Source organism: Punica granatum, unplaced genomic scaffold (genome assembly GCF_007655135.1).
Source record: "Punica granatum isolate Tunisia-2019 unplaced genomic scaffold, ASM765513v2 Contig00624, whole genome shotgun sequence".
Taxonomy (NCBI): domain Eukaryota; kingdom Viridiplantae; phylum Streptophyta; class Magnoliopsida; order Myrtales; family Lythraceae; genus Punica; species Punica granatum.
In genome coordinates, this window is record NW_022204471.1 from 11,864 (window position 1) to 23,842 (window position 11,979).

The 11,979-nt window shown below is 38.0% G+C and overlaps 1 protein-coding gene across 1 annotated transcript; it reads right to left on the reverse strand.

Annotated features, from left to right (window-relative positions):
* Nucleotides 1-9,040: 9,040 nt before the first annotated feature.
* On the reverse strand, nucleotides 9,041-11,754 carry LOC116191457 (plant intracellular Ras-group-related LRR protein 6-like). Its single transcript, XM_031520256.1, has 3 exons — nucleotides 11,146-11,754; nucleotides 10,082-10,251; nucleotides 9,041-9,912 (listed from the first exon to the last, which is right to left on the reverse strand). Exons 1-3 carry the CDS (start codon nucleotides 11,344-11,346, stop codon nucleotides 9,219-9,221), a joined length of 1,065 nt encoding a protein of 354 aa, XP_031376116.1. The 5' UTR covers nucleotides 11,347-11,754; the 3' UTR covers nucleotides 9,041-9,218.
* Between the last annotated feature and the right edge of the window lie 225 nt (nucleotides 11,755-11,979).

Here is an 11,979-nt window from a genome sequence, read left to right on the forward strand (position 1 = left end):
AACCCCATGGTGTCGGGGAGCTTGACCAGCCGGTTGAAGTTGACATTTCGTTCTTCCAGGGATCCGTAGCAGAAAAAACCAACTAAGGAAAACTTGTGACAAAAGCAGATGTGAAAAACTTAAAAATACAATTAGATGAGATCATCGTCGCACACACGAACTGTGCAAGATCGATAGCAACTTTGTGATCGCCTGCAATTCTCTGTGGTCTTCGAAGCAATTCCTGATTGTTTCCAGCTACATTCAAGACTTTGAGCTTTGACAGACAACCAATCGAGTTGGGAACGGACCTCAGTTGATTCGAGTGCAGATCTAGAACCACCAAGTTTAGCATCCTCGCGATCAAGGACTCTCGAATCATCTGCAAATAATTGAGAAAATATTAATTACTCCGGCTATATATTTTTCTGTGTGTGTTTAAATAAGCTAGGACAAAACTGATAATACATGACAATATACCAAAACAGTCATGTTTGGCCTAAGCACAGAGTCGTTTTTTCTATATGTTATTTTGACACACACACACACAGACACCCCCCACTTATTGCTTGCTATACGTATATTCCCTACAAATTGCTTCAACGCGTAATTTTAAGGGTGACGACTTTGTATATGAAAAGTGAGCAGAAAATAATCTCTAAACATATACTGAGTCAAGTCTCAGGCCCCTCTTGTTCCCTCATGGAAGAGGCTTTTCTCCTCTCCATCATCATCAACTTCCTCCTCGATTCCATCTTCACCAGCTGTGGCTGCTCATACGTCATCTCTTACCCGGCGGCCTCGATGACAGAATAAAGGCTTTAAGCTGTGGCAACTATATGAATAGCACACGAGCAATTAATAGCTCCGATTAAAACGCGACTTGGTTGGTCCTCAACCAAAGATATTGTCACCCATTTTTTTACGACTCTTTGGTGGACTTCCTCTTCTGAGCTCGGGTTTAAGGAAGAGCCTTGTAACTTTCGAGGGATTTAAAGAAGGTTTTAGGACTTGTACGAGACTGTTTTAAGAGGTCAATCTTATGACATATGGCCCCGTTTGATTTGTAAGTTTGATTTTAGAATCATGATTTTGATTTTAACTTAACACACTACACAATAAAAATACACGTTTCCCAAATCAAATTTATAATCTCATTTCATTTGTTCTTTCCCACAATCAAAATCAAACTTACTTTAACTTTAAAATCAAACCCACCATTAAGATTGAAACTCCCTGGTCAAGGCTTGAGAGAGAGACAAGGAGACGAGAAAAGCTCACTGCTTCCGGTTGAGCTTTGCCTTGACATTGAAACTGTTGAATAAAACCAGAGAGGCTGCAAGGACGTACGGACGAGGAAGAGTGCCAAGTTGGCATCATTGGAGGCTATAGTTTATTTGTTTAATTTTTGTCGGTTGTGCTCCGTTTATATAGTGATAATAATAATCCTCATCGCAACGTGATCTATGCCCGCTCACAAGATATTTTCGTTGGTGAATTTTAAATGTCTTCACTGCATGTGAAATTCATTTACACTGAATATAATTTACTAACTACAATACGCTCGCGCCGTGATTATTTATAGATATAGATAGATTAGTTTTGTCCCTGTCCTGTGAAATGAAAAGTACAAGCCGTATAGGAAGGATAGTGAAGCCACGTCCTTCTCTATTCCCACTTGGTTAAAGTCAAGGGCTTGCATAAATTGATTACTTTTAGCTAGCTAGCCTCCCTTTCGTTTATATTCTTTTTAACTAACCATCTTTTACGATATTTTTACATTTCTTTAGTCTTTTATGTTGGACCATTCTAATTGGTTGCCTTGTTTAATGATTTCGTTGAAATTATTCAAAGCAATTGATGAGCTTGCCACAACCAACATTCAGCATACAGTTGTGGCACTGGATTTTCTTATCCATATTATTTGATATACAATCCACTTTTTTGACGTAAGGATTTGGAAATGAGCCATCTAACATGACTTATATGTACAACAACTCGATGTGACATAAGAATTTGCAAATTAGCCGTCCAACATGACTTATATGTACGACAACTCGATTAATAATTGGGTACTATTGTAAAATGCTTTAATTTTTTTGGTAGACTAAAATGCTCTAATTTCGTTATTCAAGGAAAGTAACGAATTCTTACATCAGAGTTTTATGCATCGAGGGCGAGGTTTGATTCCCGAGTGATTCCCCAATTTTTGAGACAGATTTTGGATGGTAATATAAATTTACAATAATGTGGTGAGAAAGAATTGATATAATAACTATAATTAAATAATTTTATTTCTGATTTAACCCAAATTTAAATTTAGATTATTTTCATCTTTCATGTAAGTTGACAATTTTTTTCCTTTTTGGTCCTTCCATTCAGCTCACTTTTAATATAAGGTTTGGTATTTAGTTATTAAAAGAAAACAAACTCAACAATTTCCCGATTAGATTGACATTATCTAGATTCTTTGTTTTGAGAAGTTATTAGGAAATCCTATCTCGCTACGTGACGTGAGGAAGCACCAATTCAAATACATGAAACTAGGGACTTTATACTAATCACTCGAATAATTATCATAATTGATCTTCACTATAGAATTCCTATTGGTAATATCAATCGAATCGGCAACTATCATAAATGTGAAAACCATATGCGATGACACTAATCATTAATTCAAAATCAAAAGGTTCTCAATTGAATTCTCATTGGTGAACTATTTCATTTTCTTTATCTTTCCTTCTTTTATATCCTACGAGGTTCATAGGTCATCATTGTGAACGAAAAACCAAACAACTCTTTTTTTTTTTTCCCTTTTTCTTTTCTTGCGTCAAATTTTATAATTTGTGGGCGAGGTTTGATTCCCAATTGATTCATTATTTTTCCGTACAAAAGTGACTCATTCAAATTAGAGAAAATTATATGAATAGTCCTATATTTCTAGCCTTTAGTCTTGATACCGACCTTTCGTTTGATTTATATTACATCTTTAAGTTTACAAAGCTTTTTATATTTTGGTCCTTATATTACGCTTATTTATGATGCAGTCAATATTTTGTCATGAGACACCTCAAATGTAATTTTTAATATAATGAAATGCATATAAAACAAATCATACAAACTACAAACTTAATTCCCTTCCCCACAGCCTAAGTCGTCCTCCACTCCTTCACTTCTCAATTAGCCACAGTCTCCCAATTTTTAGCCATTGGTAAATCTGTATAATTAAGCATTTTTATCTCAATGAATGACAACTTCCGAAACTCGAGCAAGAGAATAAATAATGGAAAAAGATGAATGCATGGGAGATCTGGGGGTCCTTAGATTTCAGTCAGGTCAAGTTGTACATGGTCAAGCAATAAAAGTGTTATTGGGAAGGTAGATTAATGCAGTTTTTATATCTTGATCTAATTGATATCCATACTAATATATATATATATATTTAGCCTATTAATGGTGTTATTGGGAAGAAGGTATTGTGTATATAATGGATATATCATATGACATTGTGTCACGAGACACATAAGAAATCTATTTTTGTCAACAACACGCTTTCTATGATAATTCTAAAAATCAAGAGGAATTGGAACCCTATATTGACTTGTGATATTGCCACGTGATATAATCGTTATTCTTGTTATTAAGACCATCGAGGCCTGACAGTCTTATGGTGATTGACGCTTGAGATAGTTTTAAAGTCTCGAGTTTGAGTCTTCCTTGTGCAACTACAGTTCTCATAAGGTAAGAGCTCTTTGAAAAATTAGGAATGTCTGTAGGGGAGGATATAGTTATGTCAGATAAAACTCCGGAGTTTAGGGAAAGTGTGATTGTACACTAAAAAAACTCTATTTTTTAAGAAAACTATAATGGTATCATTAAGACGAAAACTCTTTTTTTTCCCTGAAATTCAAGCATGATTTATGTGTGTGTAAACACTCGTGGCCTGTTGGGATACTCACTCTAAACCTGTTGGTCTATCTGAAATGCTCTCGGACCGCCCATTATCAATAAGAACCTCCAGCGCATGGATAAGATTTCTAAGTCTCCTTTGGAAGAATTACGTCACTCACTTTTTTTTTTCCTTTTTGGGTGAGAACTCTGTTATTATGAAGTTTCATAGATCCCAACTAATTGAATTCGAGTATAGTAAAGTTCTATTAGCTAGTGTAAATTTTCTCCGTTTACATACTCAAACAAAAATTTTTATTTAAAAGGACTATGGACCAAATCCCTTTAATCAACACGCCCCAGTGGTATTATACTAGTCACTTTGATTGGCACATTTGTTTTGTTTGTGATAACAACTTGGGAATATATCTAATCTTTTTTTTTCTCTATTTTAGAGGATAAATACGACAAGACAGATGTTCCAAGGCTGATAAGAGAGGTAGCTTATAAAAATAAAGGTTAGTTGACATTCATTTGTAGGTAAATTTCTTATGGGGGCAAGCTAGTTGGAAGGGCTTGAAAGGAAGAATTATTGTTACCCCAAATCAACCAATCAGGATGTTAGTTATGGCTAATATTATTTTTATTTTATTATTATCTGAAGTAATGCATTTTATTTCATTCCCAAAAATTTAATGGATATTAGTGGGTCAATTAAGATACATATTAGAAGGACTGATTATATCAAATAATTAAGATAACAAAGAGGACAAAATGATTAATTAGGATCATTAAAAGAAAATGAGGGCAGGCTATATTCGAGAGAAAAGGTATTCATAGAACAATTTTCAAAAAACAAAAAAGAGACTTGTAAGTGGTCTATTTCTTTATGTGTTATATATAAAATGAAAAATATCTGCAATCTCTTTTCTTAAATATTAGAAAACAATTAAACCGCCGCCAACCAGCTCTCCGTACAATTTAGAAGCTGACTCAGTGTTCGTCTTAAAAAATTCCCAGAATCAAAGAGGATGAACACCACCGGCCGTCATGCTTAAATTATTAAATGTAACTAGTAATTACTTGGATTATAAATAGAAAAAGGATTTGGTAATGAAATTGCGTGGAACTCTTAACATTTTGGGTAAATTCCCAAAAAAAAAAACACAAACTTTTTTTTTTCTAATTTTAATACGAACTTTTAATTTTGTCAAATAAAATCACAAACTTAGCAAACGGTTTCATGTTTGGCACGCCATGGGATCATCCAACATTTCTAACAAAAAAAGCTTATGTGAACTGTTAATGGTATTGACTTTAATAATGGCAGTTCACGACTAATTAAAAATTCGAAATATTTTCCTTATTTAGGGCTGAAAAAGCCCCCAACTCTAGGCATATTTGTGCCCTAGAAATGTTGGGTGAGCTAATAGTCTTTTCCACCTTGACAAATTTGGACTGTCGTTATCCACGTTGACACCGTTAACGGTCTACATAAGCCTTTTCCGCTAGAAATGTCGGGTGCGTCCACAGTGTATCAAATGTGAAACATTTTGCTAAGTTTGTGATTTTATTGGACAAAGTTAAAAGTTCGGATTAAAATTAGAAAAAAAGTGAAAATTTTGTGTTTTTTTCTTGGGAATTTACTTATATTGTCTAGATAAGATCTAATTATACTACCAATGTGTAATTTGAGATTGAGAGTCGGCCCCTACTAAATTAAGTGATACATATCTAATTCATAAAAAAAAGTGATATACATATTTATAACTTTAGATCTTATCTCTTTAGCAATGACCCCGCTATAAATTTTGCGGAACTATATATCAAATAATCGAAAATATGTATACTACAGTTGCACGACCACGTAGAAATATTTCAGTCTCGCCAAGGATGGCCTCATGTAGGATTGAACTGGTTTTGACATGCTATCAATCAAGTGAAAATTCTACGATACATATGCACTATACATAAAACTATCTATATGAAGATTTTCAAGTAAATTACTAATAATTTAAGTAAATCACGCAAAAATCAAATAAAATAAAAAAATATAGCTAATTGACTTGCATGTACCGTACATACACTTCCTATCCTATAAGGCTTGGAAGTGCAAGGATCATGTTGCTCGCATTCTGTTGATAATTAGTTATAGGCTCCTCCCATATTTCCAGTGACAATGAGATCCTGAATTCAAGCCCAAAGCGAATATTAGAATAGACTGTCAGCACCCAATTTCGGTCCATCGGTTTCAGGGGGGCAAAATCGTCATATCCCAATTTATTACCTTCTCTAAAAAAAAAAAATTATTCGGGCAGGCCGGGCAGGGCCGGGCAGCGCTCACCGGCTGCCCGTGATCCCGGCTAGCCCAGAATCCCCAAATCGCGGATATCCGCGATTCCCCCTAAATCGGCCGAAATCTTAATAAAAAGGGGAAGAAATTGCAATTAAAATGGACGGAAAGACAATTTGGAAAAAAAAAAATGAACCCAGCAAGAGAAAAGGAGAAATTTGCTCTTGTTTTGGGGAATTTTGAAATCGGACGAATTCGGAATCTTCGCCGGAAAACCGTAAAAATTTCTCCGATCCCGACTGTTTTAACTCCAGTGAGGCCCAGATCGACCACAGCGAAGTGTCGGCGGTGTTCAGAACCGTGACCGGCGTCCACTCCAGCCCTCACCGCGGCGTCCAAGGGCGAGAACCGCCGCCCGCAGCGTCATCGCAGCCGTTCTCGGCAATCCCGACCGCCCTTCAACCAACGGGCCTCGGTCCAATTCTGTTGCTTCGCAAGTCCAACCCAAATCCATTCGGCCCAACGCGCCAAGCGGCCCAACGCCCAGTCCGGCCCAGCGTCTCTTCCGGACGGTTTCTCCTTCGGGCGGGTAGTCCGATCCAATCCGACCCGATTCGTTCGGCAATTTTTTTATTTTACAGAAACACCCCTCAACTTTCTGGACTAGGTAAAATCTCGACTTAGCAGCATGCTTAGGACTTCTTTTCGGATATCAGGCTTGCTTGGATGACGATGATGTGAAATGAGCGTTCTTGGATTGCGTGGGTAATCGAATTTGTCCCGAACTCGATTTTACAAACTTTCTATTTTGTCGCATTTCAGTCCAGATGACGCATTTTATTTTATTCATTTTTATTTTTAGATCTACCCTGAACTCTAAAATTCTTTTCCGTTAGATCAGTCCAGATTTTCAAATTCGTTTCAAACAAGTCCTGGGACATTTTCAGTAATTTTTACACAGTCCCCAATTTTTTCAGAATTTTCAAATCGGTCCCCGAAACTTTATCCGAATTTTCAAATTAGTCCCGGCTCTTTTAAAATCGTTCAATTCAGTCCCCTGGACATTTTCTAAAAATATCCAACTCTTTCCTACTTGGATCACCGACCGACAACATATGTGCCCCATTTAAATATTTTATTCTTGTAATTATATGTATACAACGTGACAATGTGTGTTCTTTTATGTTTTTCCGCTTCCATGAATCGGCGTCGTTTTATCGATTCCACTAATATTATGTTTGTGTATATTTGTATGTGTTTATCATCATCATGCCGGCACCGATTGCGTGAAATATGTATATTTGTCGTGCTTAATGTGATAATGTGCTCTTAATCCGTGTTTAAGTGCTGTATTTTTTCGTTTTAATCGAAACCTCACATGAATTGGTTTAATCACGCAAACTCGGCCTAAAATCAAAATTTTAAGTTTCAAGACGGTCAGAAATTAGAGTTTATCGAGCGGTCGACTAATGGCTATCTCGACGACTCGAAATCCGTAGACTAAAGCATTCGGCAAATTTCTAATTAACTTAAATTTCTACATACGAGATAATCGGGACGTTAAATTTGGCTAAATTAAATTACTTGATTTTTTTTATGAATTGTATGAACCGATTAATAATCTGTAATCGCATCGACAGTTCAAGAACTATTAATCATTCCCTTTTTAAATCCACAATTTCAAAAGCATTGAGATACGTGCCACGTAATCTTGATTTTTTCATACACACACATATTTTTCGATTCAAGGGCATGACTATCGGTTCTTGCCCTGCCGTCACCATAGTATAGGTTTGTGTTTAGAATGGGTTAAAACATGGAAAAACAGATTAATCTCAAACTCGGCTTAAATCAAACATGAGCAAAGTCAAATAGAGGGGTAAGTTTTGGGTTTTAGGTGAAAATACTCTTAATCTGTAAAAGCCATATTGTCACGATACAGAATAATCTAAAAATAACCCACACATTCGAGACTTGACTATGGATATCATATATGTCAGGTCCGTTAAAATGATGCCGAATGCTACATGCCCTATCTATCACTCCTTTGTTTGTTTTAAGGTAGGATTTGTATGCCAAGATACCCCGGTTAATAATCAGTTAATTCACATAAATTCGGCGATAACAAGAAACCCCATTGTTTGTTTATTTGAGCTTGCTTATTACATTTTCGTACTTGTTTGTTATGCGGATCGAGCCCGATCCTTTAGGACTCGATTCACACTGGGTCCAACACCCATAACCGTCGATCATGAGGTCCAATGCCCCCATACACCGAGTGCGCATTTAATTTAATTTTTGGTCTTTTCCAAAACCATACGGTGAACATGAGTGAAATAATGGCCGAATCTGAATCGACCGGGATTTAGTCATTGTAGCTTGTCTTTTATTTATTTGAGAGAACAATGTAAGGGTTTATAATGTATATTTATTCATGTAATAGTTCCGGTAGGAGAGTGGACGGTTCAAGTGTCTCTTCGAATTTACGGTGTCAAAACGGGCGAGTCGAGTGCAACCCTAAACCATGCGGTAAATAAATAAAATGGCAAGCCTAGCAAGTTAGAGTATCGAAAGGGCGTGTGAGATATAGGCCCATACGTAATAGAACTCCCGAATTCGGAATTTCCGGTTTCGTACAAGACCATTGCCTTAGCATTCTAGGTGTATCCATATCCCTAGACCCGGATGACTCACCGGCTCTTGACCTTCGGGTCGTAAACAGGTAGTGGCGACTCCTTCTCACGTGCGTCCGTCGCGCGTCCCCGGGAAGGTGGACACTCCCAAGCCGCGTCGCATTTAGGCACGTGTGTGCCCCGACGAGACGAAATTTGGGTGCGTACACAGACTAAAACCAAAATCAAAGTATATTCACAAATCAAATAATAAGAACATAAATCACTACATTGTATTCACTGATTAACTTTATGCTTCTCGATGGACTGTTCATCACGTTGACATAACATGGAAATTTACAAATAGAATAAACAAAAGGAATGATACAAAATATTATTCTATGCAGGTATCACGGACGCCATCCCGCCTACTCGTATATCATGCTTCATTTGGCGGAACGATGTTTTGGCGAGAAGAGCCGCCACGGGGAGAAAGCTGCCATGTTCATCGATGAGATGTAACTTACAGAACGAGAACCATCGAGCATTTTGGATCCTTTCCTCTCTTCATCATTTGCATGTGGAGTAGTACATCTTGAGTTGAAGGTTCCATACCTCACCAACTTCCTGATCCAGGTCTTCTTGTTCGTCTTCTTCCTCGGACTTATGTGGTTATTATTCATCTTCTCGCTCAAGTACATCTTCACCTCCTCCACGCCTTGCCGCACCACCTCCATGGGTGGCGAGACGAGGGGGTTCCCTTCAATCCTAAGCTTCCGGAGCTTCCCGAGGCATCCCATGGAGTCTGGCAGTGCCCTGATGTTGTTGTAACTGGCGTTGAGCTCGACTAAGGAGAGGAGGAGGCCGATTGAGTAGGGCAGGGATGTGAGGTGGTGGAAGTTCTGGCTCACATTTAGGACTTGGAGGTCCGTCAGATTCTCAAGGTCCTCTGGAAGCGCCTGTAGCCAGTTCAAACTGACATCAAGGTGGCGTAGAGAGGTTAGATGGCCAGTGGACAGAGGCAGACGCACGAGCTTGTTGGAGCCGACTATTAGTTTTTTGAGGTTGATGAGCTCGAAACCGATAGTGTTGGGAAGCTTGACCAACTGGTTGAAGTTGACATTTAGCTCTTCCAGGGATCTGTGTAGGAAAAAAAAAAAAGGACCAAGAAAGTAATATTGTTACTAACTTCGACAATTAGAGCTGAATTATACACAATTTATCGCTGCCAAGAACCCGAACCACACAAGATCGAGGGCACTGTAGTAATGAAGTGTTTGTGATAGAGAGTGGGGAGGGAGAGGAAGACCTGCAATTCTCTATGGTCTTTGGGAGCAATTCCAGATTGTTTCCAGCCAAATTCAAGACTTTGAGCTTTGAGAGACAACCGATCGAGTTGGGGAGGGCTCTCAGCTGATTCGAGTGCAGGTCTAGAACCACCAAGTTAAGCATCCTCGCAATCAAGGACTCCGGTATCATCTGCAAACAATCGATGGGACGAGAAGATTAGTTATTACTTCAACTATATGTGTTTCACATACACGGAGGACAAAATCGATAATCCAACATATGAAATGCCACAAAATCATGTCTGTCTGGCTTACTTATACCGCCATCAGATGGTCATTTTCTTGTTATACATATATTCCGTGTTGCTTCTATACAAGCATGTAGAATACCGGTCGTTCAATTTACCCAAAAAAAAACAATTCTTAATTAACAAATAATAAATCACACGTCAGCTTAACAAAATTAATTAACCCTTTAGAGCATGTGGTTGAGTAACTCAAAATTTCGCCCAAATGATGTCAGTGTTTTTATTTTTTTCCGTGAACAAAAAAGAAAAAATCTTGATCAAACAGATGACAAGTCGGTCCTTTTAAAGTTATGCTAAAATGGGCTCGATGGCAAATTATTTCCGTAAGATGGAAAAATTTTCACGATTGCAAAAGATGGTCAATGAACCTAGAGAAGGGCATAGATAAGAGAGAGGAGATGAAAAAGTAATTACGGTTATTGGAATTTTTAAGCGTTCCGAAATGTTCAAATAGAGATTTGGCAGCGATTCAAGAACAACAACTCTATGATTATTAATTAAGCGTTAGAACAAACTTTTCTTCCGGTGAGACAACAACCGAGGTGCTCTAAGCCTATATTATATTAGGCTGGGACGAATTCCTTTGCTCTGGCTTGCTTCCAAACTTAACTAAACCGCGAATGAATTATTAGTTGAATGGAGTGGATCATTGAGATAATTCTTTGTATTTATCTATACATGTATATATATATATATATACACATATATGTATATATCTAAATGGAGAGAGAGAGAGAGAGAGAGAGAGAGAGAGAGAGAGAGAGAGAGATTATTACTTGAAGATTGTTGTTGGAGAGATCTAGTTTGTAGATGATCCTCAAGTTCAAGGAAGGGCTTGGGACAAGAGACTCCAAATTCCTCCCACTCAAGTCGACAGTCTCAGGCCTCTCTTGTTCCCTCATGGAAGATGATCTTCTCCTCTCCATCATCACCTTCTTCCTAGAGTCCATCCTCACCAGCTGTGGCTGCTCATACATCAGCTCCTTATTAATTACCACCCGAAACCGCACTTCCGAACGGATTCTTTCAACGGGATCGTTGCTTAGACCCGTGCACGGGGTTCAAGGCAGAAGGGAAATAAGATCTTTATCGGTTTGTAAACTATGGAAGTATGGCGCCGAGCAATACCCCTTGATGAAAGGCGTCGTGTCTTAGCAAGCCCTCAATTAAGATGTGTACTCAGTTTTCGAGACCCTGCGGTTTATTGCCTCTTCCACGCTCGGTTTTAAGAAAGAACTTTGCAACTTTCGAGGGGTTTAAGAAGGTTTTGTTACGTATAGGGGAATGTTTTTAGGTTTAAGGAGGTGGGAACACACTCTGGTCAAGGCTTAAGAGAGAATATGATGGAGAGAAGGATCAGAGCTCGCATGTGTACTTCCATTAAACCTTTGAGAAGGAAACTGTTATATTTATAACTAGAGAGGCTGCAAGGACGTACGGAAGAGGACGAGTGCCTCGTGGGTATTGATGCTCTCAATTATCAGTTTATTTATTCACTTATTTATACTTATTTTAACGAGAATACGACCCGTCTTTAATTTATTAGTTTAGACTAACCATCATCCGAGCATTCATTTGGCTTTTTACACGACATATTGTTGGAAATTTTG